Below are 16866 nucleotides of genomic sequence, written 5' to 3' on the forward strand. Positions count from 1 at the left end.
TGATTTCGCAAGTTCCTCCTTTACGGCCAAAAGGCACGTGATGTCTAGTTTGATATCTTCACTCATTGTCTCTCGAATCTGCTTTGCATGTTTCCATCGTCCTGTTTCTAGGCACCTCAAAATTGTTTGTATTCCCTGATCCGCGTTGGACTCTCTCGTTATCTGTTCCATGTCAAGTCCTTGTGGTGTGCTGCTGTGAATAACATATCTGATGTATTGATCAGCAATGGATTGTTCGGGTCCGCTCTTATCCTTGGGTTGCCGGGAGAGGAAGTCCGCAGGATTTTGATCTTTCCCGGGGCGGTGTATGATGGTGAATCGATAGTCCTGTAACCTGAGTGCCCATCTGGCTATCCTTGGTGGCATTTTTGCTTGTGGGTTGCCGTAGATGAAAGTGAGTGCTTGGTGGTCGGTCACAACCGTGAAAGGCTTCCCATATAGGAAGAGGTGAAAGTGCTCGCAAGCCCAGACGACCGCCAGTCCTTCCTTTTCTGCTTGAGAATAGGCTTGTTCGGTTTTTGATAGGCTTCTACTAGCGTATGACACTATGTGCTTCCCGCCTCCATCTCTGTCGTCTAGTTGTGTGAGAATAGCGCCTAGCCCAACGGGACTGAAGTCCACGACGAGTTCTGTTGACTTCTTGGGATCAAAGTACGCCAGGTATCGGGCATCCGAGATGCGGTCCTTGATGATCTGGAAAGCTTCTTGGCATTTAGTCGACCACGCAAACTCGGTGTTCAGTTTGGTTAGGGCTCTCAGGGGTTCACTGATGGACGCGAAATCACATATGTACCTCGTGCAGTAGCTTGCGAGCCCCAAGAATGATCTGAGGTCAGATGTTGTTGTTGGTGGTTCAGCTTCACGGAGCGCACTAACCTTCTCAGGGTCTGGTGTCATGCCCTTCTCTGAGAATATGTGTCCGAAGAATCTGAGTGTTTTCTTACGGAATTCGCATTTTTCTTTGTTGAGTGTTAGTTGGGCTTCCTCTAGAGCCATGCAGACTCTCATCAGGGTGTCGTCGTGTTGTTCCTGAGTTTGGCCGAACACTAGAATGTCATCGCTGTAGTTCAAGCAGTTGGGCACATGCTTGATGACATTGTGGATTTCTGCTTGAAAATTTCGGCCGCTGAGGACACTCCAAAACTGAGTCGCTTGTAGCGGAACAAACCTAGATGGGTGGCAAAAGTGGTTATGTATCGCGAGTTCTTGCTGAGCTCCAGCTGATGATAGCCTTTGTTTAAGTCTAACTTTGAGAATATTGTCGCCCCATTCAAAAGATGCACCATGTCCGTTATCCGGGGGGTTTGATGTCGTTCTCTTAGAATGGCCTCATTCGGCCTTCTCATGTCCACGCAAATCCTAATGTCCTGAGAATCTCTCTTGGGTACTGGTACTATAGGAGAGACCCATGGTGTGGGGCCTTCCGCGGGCTCAATAATGTCAGCTTCTAGTAGCTTGGTTAGTTCATTTTCAACTTGTTGTTGAATGTTGATGGGGATGCCCCTGTAATGCTGGGCTACTGGAGTGATGTTGGGGTCGATGTGAAGTTCAATCTGTTTTCCTTTTAGTTTTCCTAAGCCTTTGAACAGTGCCGGGAATATTTGATCTATACTTGCCGTTGGATCTAGGTACTTGTGCACCATGAGGCGGTATAATATGTGAATGAGTCCCATCTCTATGGCTGACCGATAGCTCAGGATGCATCCGCTCTCGGTGGCGGCTTCTAGCACGTGCATGGGGATGCTTTTCTTATGTTCCTTGTATTGGCATGATGCCATGAAAAACCCTTTGCAGGCTAGGGGTGTTTTTGAGCCGTAGGGATAGATGAGGGCTCGTGCTGGCTGTAGGCGAGGAGCGTTCGGTATGCTTCGGTATACTTCTTCGCTTATTACATTCACAGTTGCTCCCGTGTCTATCAGGAATTCTGCAGCTGTTTGGTTTATTCGTATTCTTAGCATCGGGCTGTGTTCTTTGGCCCTGTCGTTCCCAAGGGCGTATAGATATCCCTTTTTCCGTGGTGCTTCTCGTTGTATTTCCGGTTTGCGGGATCTTTCTTCTGAGGATGCGCTTGACACACTCTCTGACTGTGATTGTTCTATGAGGCATCTCACATATCTTCTGGGTCGCCTCCTTGCTTTTGGCTGGGTGGTTTTGCTCTCCCTCCATTCTCTCCTCTCTTGTCTTCTTTCCGGTTGGTCGTCGTGAAGACGGCGCCGTCCCTGTTCCTGGAAGTGGTGTGCTGCCCTGTTGTGATGAGAGGGTTGGTACTGTTCTGGTTCCATCGAGGACTTTCCATTTCTGCCGGCCCCTTTTATTTTGCTGCGAAATATCAGGCATACGGACTTGAAGTGGTTGTCGCCACCACATGCGGAGCATGTCTGTCCCATGGCTGGACATGTCCCTTCGTGTGGGTATTCATGGCCGCACCTGTAACAAAACGGATCTTGGGCGGTTTTTGTCGTGCTTTCCAGTTTGTTAATGCTTTCTTGTTTGCCGTGGGAGATCTTTATGTCGTCCAGGCCTTCCACCTGCGCTGCTAGGGCGGCGTCGGATCTCGCTAGGCGCAGGATCTCTTCTAGACTTCTTGGCTGTTGTAGTAGTCGCTTCCGAAAGTCCGCGCTTTCGCACCCCACTATGATTTGCGACCTGAGGGCCTCCTCGTTCGAGTAATTGTTAAAGTCACAGTGCTTCATTTTCGATCTCAACCTCATGACGAACGCGTCTATGGATTCTCCCTTGTTTTGTTTGGTAGTGTGGAACACATGCCGTTCATAGTCTACATTTGTGTGAGGCGTGAAGTATTCTGTAAGTGATGTCTTTAGCTTGACGTATGTGTCTATGGTGTCTTCCGGCATTTCCTCAAGGATGTCTCGTACATTGGAACCAACCGCATGATTTAGGAGGTTTAGCTTTTGTTCGTCCTCCAGTGGGCCAGCTGCCTTCAGGCATACTTCAAAGTCTCTCAACCATCTTCTCCACCTTGACCCTAGGGTGCTCGTCTCTGTGAGGTCAAAATTGGCTGGTAATTGGGCCAGCAGGCTGTCCGTCATTTTTCTGTGTTGGGACACTGGGGCGGAGGATCCCTCCTCTTGTGCTGGTGTCACTGGGACTGTGAGTGACACCCCACGGGCTGGAGTCGCTGTGGCTGTGGGTGACTCTTCTCCTGAGCCACTCATGAGCTAGGCCTGGACTTGCCTGTCGTTCGCGAGTGCGATGGCGTCTGACCGTCACTAGGGGGCACTGCGTTGGGGAAATTGCTCTCCTCGTGCCAAAATCGAGTGAGACTCTGTGAGGCCTTGTAGGTGTGCCTCTTGACTCGCGGTTTGCGTCGGGGTTCTTGCTTACCCTTTTTGCGCAGGCGTTGGAAGTGGGCACACTGTGTCCTTTGCCGTCGGCGGGAGGCTAGCGCTCCTCGACCGCCCGGTGGTGCGATGCGGGGAGTTACTGCTCCACCCGCGGTGTAGAGATGCACGCCTGCCGGCGTTGATGCCGTTGGCGGGAGAGAAGTCTTCCCTTTCTCCCGCTCGGAAGGATGTTTCACGGGGAGCTGCGGCTCCTGCTCCACCCGTGGGGTGAGCGCTTCGGCGCCTCTTTTCAACACGGGGAGCTGCGGCTCCTGCTCCACCCGTGGAGTGAGCGCTTCGGGGCCGCTCTCTGCAGAGCTCTCACGCTCCGACCCCCAATCTTCTGAGCATCAGAGGGCGAAGACTCACAGGCGTCCGAGCGCTACGACCTGAGGCGGCGGGCACGGCGGGGCGCGTGTCCGCCTCGTCGCCAGATGTAGTATCTTATGCGTGGACCTCCTCACACTCGCACGCGTTCCTTCCCTTACAAATGAGGCGGACACGAGAGCTGGGGTGCAACACGTCTTATCTTTATTGTGCTAATTCCTAACTGCCGCTCTGCGCGGTAACCCCTCCTCTTCCTGTCACGTGGGGCGCAGCCCACTCAATAATGAAAACAAAGAGAGAGGACTGTTCCTTTCTTCGATATACTGGTGACGACACCACATGTGGGTGAACCTTTCCTTTTCAAGAGCACTGAACTAGGATCTATGATGTGCAATTTACATGGTATACATCATATGCTGTTACACTTCACCACCGCACACTCAAGCAGCCGTTGCATTCCTTCACCTCACATGGTGGCAAGACTCGGTTTCCTTCTCCTGTAGCCCTCCCCCGGGGTGTGCGGCATTACGTTGCTCCTTTCTTTTCTCGGTGGAAGCTACGAGGGAGCCGGTAACTTGTGCATCCTGGACTACATTACCCATGCTGCCTGGGGTTGCGTGATTACGCTGACAGCTCGAATCATTACGGTGCTCCACCTACAAAAAGAGCGGTAACTCGGGAGTCACTGCTTCTATTTGAAGTTACTCCCTTGAAGTCACGTCTTCATTGCTCTTACCCCTTTAAGGTCGCTCTCGGATTTCTTGTCTACCAGAACCTTTTTGCCTGCCATAAGGACTCCTTTTGGCTCACGCTTTGTCCTCGTTTCTGTTCGCCTCTCATTAGACCCTTGGCAATTTTAACGGAACTGCTCTGCCTCGTGATTTTGCTTCTGACTTTCCAGTTTGTTAATTGACCCGGACCGCATCCTGGCTTTCCATACCTCGCCTTGTGTTGAAAGACAACTTACTTTGCGGTCCCCCTACTCGCAGCGACTGCCTCTTGGCCTGGCGCGTGGTGTAGCCCTGCCCACCTCTCCAACTACACGCCACCTTCCTTTCTCACTGCTCCAAGACCATACATGCGAACAAGTAAGTTGAACTATTACAGTTATTTACCTTCTGGTTTCCTTGTTTCTCGTCTCCGAATCTGGGGAACTGCTACAAATCCAGATACTGGCCCTCATTACAACCCTGGCGTTAAGGGGTTAACGGCGCCGTAAAAGGTGGCGGCGCCGTTAACCCCTTAACGCCGGATTACGAGGTCCCTTTGCAGGTTGGAGATTTTAACGCCTGCTTTTTGCAGGCGTTAAAAACCAACCCGCAAAGGGACCTTGGTGCTAAGTACGGTGCCGCAATTTGCGGCACCGTACCTAGCGCCTTCCCCATTCCCATTGAGCCCTATTGGGCAAAAATGGGAATGGGGAAGGGCCATGGCGGTATGGGGAATTACCGCCCCGCCAACCTCGGAATGGGGCGGTAATTCCCCATTCCACCATGGCGGAGTCGGTAAGTTACCGGCATGGACCTTGGTGCTATTAGCAACATGGTCCAACGGCAGGTTCGTAATGAGGGCCACTATCTTTGACCGCTCTTTACCATATACTTTACGTACTGGTGCCAACACCCTTCTACCTGCAAGTGCACTAAGGACGCTCTGCTGTGCGTGCACCAACCCGGATCTAGGGCGCTCCTCGTGCCGTTCGGGGTAGTTTCCTAACTAACATCCCTTTTTCTTATTTTGTACCTGTCGTTGTTTCCCTGGAAGAAATAGCCAGTACATATAGTGGTAAGAACAACCTCTGGATAATTGGTGTAACTCCTGATCAGTCATTTGGGTATTTTATTACTGCTTTATGTTGCAAGTAAACCTTGATCTGCGTTTCTAGTAACAACCCAGGGAGAATCCATCAGGTATATCTTAGAAAGGGTGTGGATTGTTTCTGTAGTCTTCCACTTGTTACTCATGGTCTTTTTCTTGCCTTACAACTGGTTCCATGTTGGTGCGTTCTCCCTGCTCTTTTGAGTGATCGGGTCCTTGTACTGTTACCCATACGGTAGAGGATCATATCATTAAAAAGAGTTTATTCCCTCATAGAGAGGAGGCTCAGGTGGAGGCTCCAACCCGAGTTCTTCAATCAAACCCCGAACACTACAGACGTGTTCTCCGAATGCAGGCTTTCACTGTACGGTGAGTGACATATGCGCATACCATCAGGCAGAGCTGCATCTCAAATCAAAGTAAATGACTAATTTTGTCACACAGTTCGAAGCATATCAGTGTACCAAAATGCCATTTAGACTTTGTTCAGCAGCCTCAGAGGTCCAGAAAACAAGCACTGTGTAGTTGGGGCTGATGCATGTGAATCACATGGGGAGGAGGCACACATGCATTTTGAAAAGATCCTGGACAGATGACTGCACCACTACATTGACAGTGTGAGTCGGGATTGGTGCTGCCTGCAGAAATAGTCCTAATTGGATGGTTGGTGATGACACCCCCAGAGGGCTCACCTGTTCGGACAGGCACTGGGAGCCGCACAGCTCTAGTTTGTCAATGTCATGCTCATCAGGATCAAAGAATGTTAAATGGCAACTGCAAAACTGTATGGTAGTTCACATAATATGTTCATGTGCATTAGTGACATGGCTGATGACTTGATAGGCCTGTGTCTTTCTAATTCTTTAGTCCAACTGGTAAATGGAAATAAATCAATATGACAAATCCGACAATGCATTTATTTGATAAACAGCCCTAGACTGAAAACCAGAAACCGTATTACCTAAACACTAGACTAGTGCATGGCTATTTTGCGTGTTACTTTGCATGGTAAAAGTCTCATTCCTGACTGCCTGTCTGTAATTCAGGCATGGTGCACTGCTAAGGATCTCTGCCAGTAAGAAAGAGATCCTTTTCATTGAGACCGTTAGCTAGACCCATGCTCCCGCTTATCATCCCACACTCTGGCTCCTCTCCATGGGCCCCCTCCACGCACTGTCTTGTGAGACAGAAAACCTTGGTGTCATCCTCGACTCCTCTCCCTCCTTCTCTCCTCACATCACATACCTTGCCGAGAAGGCCCACCTTCAGCTGCACCTCCTCAGAGGCATTCTCCCTTTCCTCACCTTCCCCCAGAAACTCAATGGGCCTCATTACGAGTATGGAGGCAGCCATGGTGCTATTAGCGCCATGGCTGCCTCCATACCGGCCTCCAATACCGGGTTCCTTCAATAGGGAATAACCGGGTCATTCCAACATTGGAGGACCGGTAATTCCTCCTTGAAGGAACCATTCCCCATTTCCATTTGAGCCCCCATAGGGCTCAATGGGAATGGGGAGGGAGCTAATAACGGGCACGTTAATAACGGCCTGTTATTAGCTCCCTGTTCCCCTCGCGGGACCCGGAAAGGACGTCTCGTTTTACCAGACGTCTGTTCCGGGTCCCGCAAATGGAACCACGTAATAAGCACTCCCGTACCGGCACCCTTCATTACGGGACCGCCAGGGTCGTAATGAGGCCCAATGTCTCCAGAGCTCTGGTCCTCTCCAGTATGGACTAATGCAACAGCCTCTTTCCTAATCTGCCTAACTCCTCCCTTCGCCCCTTCAAAAAAGTGCAAAAAAGAAACTATTACATGAAGCCCTCAAGCAGTTTTAGACCAGAAAATTGTATCAAATGTAGCTGAATACCTCTGCTGATGTTTATAAGGGTTGCCGTAGGCTTCATCTGTCGAAGCTCGTTTTCCCCAATCAATTTGTGGGTCTCAGGCGTCAGGATTACCGCCAGCATCACAAAATCGGATTGCCTCAGCAAATCCTCAATGTTTTCACAGTAAGTGGCATCGACAGTCTTTTCCTCTTCCTCTTTCCTGAAATAAAAAAAAAAAGTTGCCATTTACAAACAGATATACAAAATGAGTTTAAGGACAGGCCACTGAAACTCTAGAATCTCCTGTATGTCAACGTTTTAATTTTTGCTAGATTTGGGGTGTCGTCAGACTCTTTTACCACCATTTTAGGGGCAATCAGAATAGTTTTCACTTTTTAAATAAAGTTTGGGTATTATGTGTGCTAATGACGATACATTCTAATTGTGGCAGACTTGTAACAAAGTTGGTGCAAAGGGTATGTGCACATTTTTTATTATGTCTAAGGGCCTCATTACACGGATGGCGGTATTAGCACATGGACCAAGGTGCTATTAGCATTAGTAAAATACCGGCACCGCCTTGGTGGAAAGGGGAATTACCGCCCCATTCCAAGGTTGGCGGGGCGGTAATTCCCCCTTCCACCACTGCCCTTCCCCATTCCCATTTTTGCCCCATAGGGCATAATGGGAATGGGGAAGGTGCTAATTACGGCACCGCAACTTGGCGGTGCCGTAAGTAGCACCAAGGTCCCTTAGCGGGTTGGTTTTTAACGCCTGCAAAGCAGGCGTTAAAGCACCAACCCGCTAAGGGACCTCGTAGTAAGGCGGTAATGGTTAACGGTCACCGTTACCATTAACGGTGACCGTTAACCATTACCGCCATCCGTGTAATGAGGCCCCAAGTCTTGATCTCCTTTGGACCTGTCCTTGGTTTTATTCACTTTCTCTCTAGTTTCCAGTTTTCTGTTCCAACCCATCGCTTCTGCATGCTGTCTTTCCACTGTTTCTCCTTAGATCTTGACAGCAATAAGAGATGTTTACTTTTACACAAAATTGAAGAATTAAAACCTAAATCCTGCTTCATTCCAACAGTTCCCTTGGACAGTATAACAGACACATTTCAGAAAGCGGTTACTAAGGACATCAATAGGCTGATTGACAAAGGAAGTCAGAAGAAGAGTGGAGCTTGGAATAACCTGAAAAGGATTGAATATCAGGCCATACAGGGACTTAGCCAGGACAAATCAATTGTAATAAAGAAGGGAGATAAGGGAGGAAATATTGTTATTATGGACCGAGACGACTACATCAAAACGGCTAATACACATCTACAAACCCCTGGCTGCTATCGGATCCTGAGATAAATTCTGAAACAAGAAGTGGTGAATGATTTGAAAGACCAGATTGTGCAATGGCACAGACGGGGCCTACTGACGAGACGGGCCAAGAGAAGATGTACTTAACAGTGAGGGAGCCCACCTTTCCCACAATATATTTCCTACCCAAAATCCACTAGACGTTTGAAGAAATTCCAGAAGCAAGACCGATAATGAGTGGAATAGGTTGGGCTACGGAAAACATCTCTGAATATCTGGACACTGTTATCTGCCCATATGCGTCCACTTTGCCATCTCACTTACGAGATACTACTGAAGTACTAATTGCTCTAAAAGAACTTACATGGAAAGTGAACCACAAACTAGCAACAATGGACGTCAAAGCTCTGTACACGTCCATACAACATGAGCTAGCGATAAAAGCACTGGAATATACATTAAGGAACTGTCATGAACTGTCGGATGCGCCCCTTTTGGACTTCTTGGTCCCTGACACATCGGGGCCTGCACTCTGCAGTACTTCCAACATGGCTGTCAAGCACAGAACGCTGTCTAACAGCTTCTACGTCATACGCAGCTGTCTTGATATGGGCCAAATCGTCCTCGGGACCAGCCCTCGGGAGCAAAAATTACCCAATTCAGCCCAAAATACAGTTTCTATTGTGCTGAGCAGTGATCTCATGCTAGTGACAAATGACACCTTCAATAAGTTTTAGTATTTATTCTAAACAGTGAATTTCATATACATTTGGGATTCAAGTTAGAGAAGATTACAAAGCACAAAACTTAGAGAAATGCAAAATATAGAGAAACATAGAACTTAGATAAACATAGAGAAACACAGTCGTACGCCCCTTCAATCAGCACTGGGAGACCCTGGCCCTCATAAGCTAGCAGTAACAAGCCCCGCTCAGAGGACAGCGCTGCTGAGTGCCGCCAGAGCTCCAAATTCCGGGCACTTGATCTTGCTCGAACCAAGTCCACAGGACGATCTCCCACCCGAGTCATGTGAGCATGCATATTTTATAATCTCGTGCTGCCCGTCCATGACGCACAGTTCCAGAACTTTCCCTGTGCAAAATATAGGCTGGCTCATGGAAAAAACCCAACTCTGTTAATTTCCACTGCTCCTTCTTCTGAGCCTCTCCCTGGCTCCCAACTGCGCGAAAGCTCAGGAATGTCTTATCAGTGCCTTCCCAGAGAAAAGGAGATTAGCTTGGGGCCATGCAGGGCTACCGTTATTGAGGCAGAATATTCTAAGGGAAGCAGGGATGTATTAACCCCATCTGCAAGCTTTAAAAGGCATGCACTCATAGCTTAGTGTTCATAGCGCTTAAGACTGGCTATCTAAGTGCTATATAGGTGCCATAATGTTCCAAACACTCCAAAAATGTCCATTAGCTACAGAGCTAGGGCCCTCTCCCTGCCTGTCTATCAACAATGCATAATGTGACCTATCACTCATACTAGGCCTGCATATTCCTTGTAGCTCACTACTGCATAATGGAAGTGCTACAACAGACTACTGTCAGCATTTTTAGCACATACTTTGAATACACTATTGGCTTTCAGCGGCTAATGCTGTCATCTAAAGCCCTGATTGGCAAGGTTGCAATTTTGTGTATCACTACATTCCACCCCTATTCAACGTGTGTGCGACAAATGCTGACTAATACACATCAATATAGTATTTAGTGCAGTGATAAAGACCTTGGGGCTTTGCAAGAGGTTTAAGCAAACTATCTTCTAGCGGTTAGTCAGCGTGGCATGCAAGGTAAAACACTACCTAAACAAAAATGTACACAAAGTGAACAGTGACATATACCCTTGCCAAAACCTGGCCTACACAAAAAATACCTACACAAAGTGAACATGGACATTTACTCTAGCCAAAACCTGGCCTACACAACAATACCTAAATAATTATTGTATAACTGATTGTCAGTTAAAAAGCAGCATGCAGTTAGAATGTCAAGGCAATCCAGTGTAGTCTAATCTACAATGCACTATTGCATTTATGTATGGTTACCAACTCTAAACCTGGCATCCTTTCACTCTAAGGGCCTACCCTCCCCCTGATCCCAGGGCATTCAAACGTGACTATGGGCAATGTGATTAGACACTTCCCCCATGTATGTGGAACCCAACCAGAAACCATCTATTTCGTGAACAAGGTGAACCCATGGGCACCAGGTTATCTAAATAAAAACAATTCTACTAATTTACATCAAGCAAGGCAGGTGTTATTCATGCAATCAAAAGCAAGCAATTTAATCCATATGTATGCTGGTAACTGTAGCTCTGTGTGCCAGTGTGTGGAGGATGGTCGCCCCCACTCAGTAAAAAGCCAACACCTGCTGATTTAACAATGTTTGCCATACAATGCATCGTGTGTATTTAGCAGTCTTGTTGACCTGCCCTATGGCAGAAAAAATGTCTCCATACCTAAAATTCTGCCATCTTCAGTGGTTGCCAATACTTGTAGCAGTGTTGGGCGTATCAATGAACCCCACTAGGCTAGAAGTTCTATAGCAGAGCTGGCATCAGAACCCATAGTGGCTAGCTTATTGTGCACAGTTTCTATGTCACAAGCATATAAAGCTCCTGCAATTAATGAATCTAGCTCCCTAGCTACGCGCACTCTAGTGATCGGCCATAGAAATGGACTCCATTTGTAGCAGCCTGGTAGTACTAAGGAAACATTGCCTCATGATAAATCTATGTCTAAGTGTATCACTCTAATAATAGAGGTGTGCATTACCAGCCTACAATTTAAATGTTGCCTTACTACTGGAAAATCTAACATGTTCACAGTGTCTACCTATTGTGACTTGGAGAATACCCTTCTTCAAGTGGGATATCTACCATATACAATATTAGTTTTAGCCACAAACACCATACTACCATCCGGCAGTGGCTGTTTCATCACACCATTGTGTAAAATGCATTTAGTCAAGTTATAGTCCATAAAATCTTGGCGAGAACACTCGCTGCAGTTCTTGGTCAGAAAAACATCACATTAAACAAATTAAACAAATCGTTGTATCCATTCACTGAAACATTTGGGCCTATGACTTCATAGACACCAGTCATATGAGTCAGTGACAAAAGATGTCTGACAATGTGCCAGGCCAGTACGCTAGCAATTCCATGTGGATACTCATTTGTAGCGCTTTTCCAAAGAATTATTCCAAATGTCTACAATCAAAAGGTGACTCTTTGTATTAGTGTGCTGGAGACAGCTGTCTCCACAAAAACATGAAACTGGTTGGTTTAACAAAAAAACCGTGTCACACACTATGTGTCATAAAATCAAACATCAAGTCAGTCATGGTTTCATTTACCTGCCTTAAGCTGGCTGTAAAAGTATCCAGTGTTTCAAAGGTTACCATCTCAAATTAGAGCTCACACACTTGGCAGCATTACTTCAAATTAAGAATCTTAACCTACGCACAGGTGACTTTGATGTGCGCACTCATCTTATCTCAAAATAAATTACACTCCTGCTTGCATATTTCTGCTGCCCCAACAATTCATAAATCATTTTCCTGCCTACGTGCAACGTAGAAGTTTTTTTTTTTTTTCAAAAAGCAAAGCATCTCTGGTTAAAGTAATTCAGTTGGAAGAGCAAAACCATTTCGTTTTTTCAGATTCATCTCAAAAAGTGCATTTAAAAACCATTTTTCAATGTGTTAGCATTCAAGTGCTGTGTCACACAGCTGTTTGTGGTGCATGATCTTACAGTCCACAACTCATTGTCCACAGTCCTTTAAACAAGAGAGGCAAGACATGTCAATTAAGTTATTTCCAGCAACTGAATCATTTGAATGTGTAGCATCAAATATTTGATAACTAGCCAAGTCTACACCGTGCCAGTTCAGCAAAAGTTATTACTCTGTTGGACACCTTTCGCAGGTTGCAGAACAAATGTCCTCATACGTCATGCATGTTAGCAGCATTGAGTGCGGTGCAGGACACGTTTAAAGTTGACTCGCTTTCTCTGAGCACAGTTTGCTTGACTGATCAGTGTCACCCACAAATTGCACACATCTACTTCTGTAAATGGTGAAATGCATTTTGCTTTTTTGCCTAGGCAAAATACAAACAGAAATGTTAGGATGTCATCAAAAGTACAATGTCATTATTCTTCACATTAGGATGTCATCAAAACTTCAATATCAGCGTTATCCACCCCTTCCCTGAACACCACCCCCATCTTCAGAAGTCTCACCAGGTAACTACACACTTTATCATTGCTACTGCAATTATTTATCACCCTTCTGCATGTTTCTGGGGGCTTATTTACACTCAACCATACGGGGTGTAACTGCCTAATCACAAACTCATTTGTGCAATGCGATCATAGTTGGTCAATGGTACCTCAGACTGATCTGTGCTTTTACAAAAGCCATATAATAAGTACCCAGGTCGCACAATGCTTTTCTTTTTCACCAAAGCGATCACGAATGCCAGGCGCCAACTTGCCTCCAGTGTCTCATGATCTTGATTTAGTTTGCCCTGCTGGCATCACTCCATTTTTCACAGGTAAAGTCTTTCAGTCCAATATCGCCTGCAGTTGCACAAGCAGCTTTGTTTATTTTTCTCCATACAGCTAGTGTCTTTCAAGCCTCTGGTTTTTTTTTCACTTATCATTTTCTCAAAGGGTGTTTGCTGATTTCTTGGCCCACCCCTTTGAGCGCGATAGTCTAAGTCAGTTTCTTTTGTTGCTTCAACAAATCATTCATTCTTGCACTAAGCCGTGAGGCTTCTGGATCATGGCTAATGTGCAGTGTTCATGTTGTACTCCATAGCCCCGCTCTGCATGTTGTCTCTTGCAAAACGGCTAAGCGCTTTTGTCAGCTTTGCTTCCATCTGGAATGCCATAATGTCTTTGTCAGTTACTCCAGCCCTGGCAATGTAGCTTACATTTTGCCAGCTGTGTATTTTCTCTTCTCAAAGCGCCTAGAGGTTTCTTCTCCAGTGCACAGCGCTTTACTTCAGTTCGCATCACATGGAGCACTGGGATGCCGCTTGCACAGCAATGTCGCTTCACTTCACATCACATCACATGGTGCATGGGAATGCAGTTTGCATAGCAATGTCTGTTGGAATGGGCAGCTGTCTTTTCTTAGCCCATTCACAGATGCACAGGTTCCTCAAATGTTCAGATGTGATGTGCCCGTCTGCCATCCTGCATGCAGCCTTTGTTTTCCTTCCAGTGTTACTGGGCAAATTCTTTACTTCTGATCAGCTCTGTTATTGCATGCCGTTAGAAAGCATGCGTACATCAGCATTTCTGTCTTTGCACCCCCTCTCCTCAGTTTTTTTCTCACACTGCCGGTGTCTCTCACAGGGGATGGAATGCAGGAATGTCATTGTTTATCTTTCGCGCAGCAAGCTTATCTCTTTGCCTATAACTCTTACACTGTGGCGGCTTCAATGGAAAGGCACTCGTTTCAGACAGTTCATCCAGATTAACTCTTTCTTGCACTGTTCCAGCAACTCAGAAAAGCTCTCATATCTGAAGCACCATTTCATTAAACAGGAGTGCAGTATTCTGCTTTTGTTTGCCTTCCTCCAACAGTTTTTTTTTTCTTCGCGCACCTCGCCCAAGACAGTGCAAGTTCAAGGCACAAGCTCTGCACACACAGCAAGACTCTTATTTTCAAAAGAGGCACTTTTCTTGTCATCAGATTCTACTCCATGTAATTTTGCAAAATGTCAAAGCGTCTTTTAGCCTGTTTTGAACTGATTAATGTCCCATTTAAAAGCATACGTTTTTTTTTTCTCTTCTTCCTCGTAACCTTGTAGTTTGGCTTCACGAGCTCACTCCAATGCAATGTGCGATCTTTCAAAAGAACCCGCAACCCACTAAATCTTTGTGCTATCTTATCACACACAGATTTTTCATTCTGTTGTACCATTGCCAGAATATAACCACTTATTTCAGTGCATTTAAAAAATGCCATGTTTAGTGCAGCTCCCTGCACGGTTTCCCTGCAAGAGCAACCCACACTCTATATTGCTTGTGGGCTGTTATTGTGTCAACAACATTTTTCACCATGTATCACAGTCAACAGGTCACTATTTCCAAAAACATACATCACTTATAAGGCAACAGTACAAATCCATGGCATAGTGTGGGAACAGTCAAAAATATTCCAGGGGCAATTTAGAGGCAATTTAGAAAAATATAAATTGTTTTTTCCCCCCAAACCATTGCAAACTGATTCTGCAATTTCAAATCAATACACAAAAATCGAAAATCTAAATAACATCACTCACTTCCTTTTTTAAGTGAGTCTCTCACCCATTATAAACATGGCACAGCTTAAAATGCAATATAACCATTTTAGTGTGTTTCCTTTAAACAGAATTCACCACCAGCACATGGAATTTACAGTTGCCAAAAGAAAAACAAACCCTTTAGGCTCTCAGCACAGATGTTACTCTTTCTCCTAAGCACGGCTCATTCCCCACGTTATCTTCAGGGATGTCAACACTTCAAAAGCATACATTAAAAAGCGAACCTTCGCCTCCAAAAATTACAACCCCCCACTCGCTAGCACACTGGGGCTGAGTCAATGGTTGAATTACTGTTCACAATTTGCATGTCAAATCCTCGCAACTATTTTTCCCTGCCCTCATGACAGAATAGAGATGAGAACTTCGTCTCACTTTGCATTTCAAATTACAACTTTAAACTGGGGAAACCGCATGATAAAATTCTTTCCTAATTGAACATACATCTTTCTTGACCATTCATCGGAGCGCTTTAAACAAAGCCATTTCCCGCTTGTTTATCGCCTTGTACTCCCTGGCTCCATTCCCAAGCAATAAGTCAGTCACGACTGATTTACTGAAGGGAGTCTTAACCACACAAGCTATCGGCCACGGCAAGCCGACACAACGCTGCTGTCTTTTAAGTCTCAGAGCTGCAGTGAGACCACCAAGGAAATGCGACAGCCTGCTCCTCACTCTACACTGTGTTCTCTCACACAATTTGTCATTTCACAGCAAGGCACTGCTCTTCACAAATCCCACAAAGCTGCCACCAAATGTCTTGATATGGGCCAAATCGTCCTCGGGACCAGCCCTCGGGAGCAAAAATTACCCAATTCAGCCCAAAATACAGGTTCTATTGTGCTGAGCAGTGATCTCATGCTAGTGACAAATGACACCTTCAATAAGTTTTAGTATTTATTCTAAACAGTGAATTTCATATACATTTGGGATTCAAGTTAGAGAAGATTACAAAGCACAAAACTTAGAGAAATGCAAAATATAAAGAAACATAGAACTTAGATAAACATAGAGAAACACAGTCTTACGCCCCTTCAATCAGCACTGGGAGACCCTGGCCCTCATAAGCTAGCTGTAACAAGCCCCGCTCAGAGGACAGCGCTGCTGAGTGCCGCCAGAGCTCCAAATTCCGGGCACTTGATCTTGCTCGAACCAAGTCCACAGGACGATCTCCCACCCGAGTCATGTGAGCATGCATATTTTATAATCTTGTGCTGCCCGTCCATGACGCACAGTTCCAGAACTTTCCCTGTGCAAAATATAGGCTGGGTCATGGAAAAAACCCAACTCTGTTAATTTCCACTGCTCCTTCTTCTGAGCCCCTCCCTGGCTCCCATCTGCGCGAAAGCTCAGGAATGTCTTATCAGTGCCTTCCCAGAGAAAAGGAGATTAGCTTGGGGCCATGCAGGGCTACCGTTATTGAGGCAGAATATTCTAAGGGAAGCAGGGATGTATTAACCCCATCTACAAGCTCTAAAAGGCATGCACTCATAGCTTAGTGTTCATAGCGCTTAAGACTGGCTATCTAAGCGCTATATAGGTGCCATAATGTTCCAAACACTCCAAAAATGTCCATTAGCTACAGAGCTAGGGCCCTCTCCCTGCCTGTCTATCAACAATGCATAATGTGACCTATCACTCATACTAGGCCTGCATATTCCTTGTAGCTCACTACTGCATAATGGAAGTGCTACAACAGACTACTGTCAGCATTTTTAGCACATACTTTGAATACACTATTGGCTTTCAGCGGCTAATTCTGTCATCTAAAGCCCTGATTGGCAAGGTTGCAATTTTGTGTATCACTACATTAGCACATTCTATAAAGAAGCCATGCCCCCGCGGCCCCGCTCCTCTCAATGCTACTGCTTACTGTGGCTAGACGTGTGCACCGTAGTTCGCCTTGCTG

General features: G+C 46.2%; 1 protein-coding gene across 1 annotated transcript in view; it reads right to left on the bottom strand.

Moving 5' to 3' along the window:
* The window catches only part of LOC138497245 (glyoxylate/hydroxypyruvate reductase B-like), a 353458-nt gene that overhangs the window by 193710 nt on the left and 142882 nt on the right, over nucleotides 1–16866 (bottom strand). Inside the window, exon 3 of the mRNA XM_069620580.1 lies at nucleotides 7359–7537. Within this exon, the coding sequence (XP_069476681.1) occupies nucleotides 7359–7537 (179 nt within the window). The remainder of the gene's footprint in view (nucleotides 1–7358; nucleotides 7538–16866) is intronic.

Source organism: Ambystoma mexicanum, chromosome 5q (genome assembly GCF_040938575.1).
Source record: "Ambystoma mexicanum isolate Mex_15411 chromosome 5q, UKY_AmexF1_1, whole genome shotgun sequence".
Taxonomy (NCBI): Eukaryota; Metazoa; Chordata; class Amphibia; order Caudata; family Ambystomatidae; genus Ambystoma; species Ambystoma mexicanum.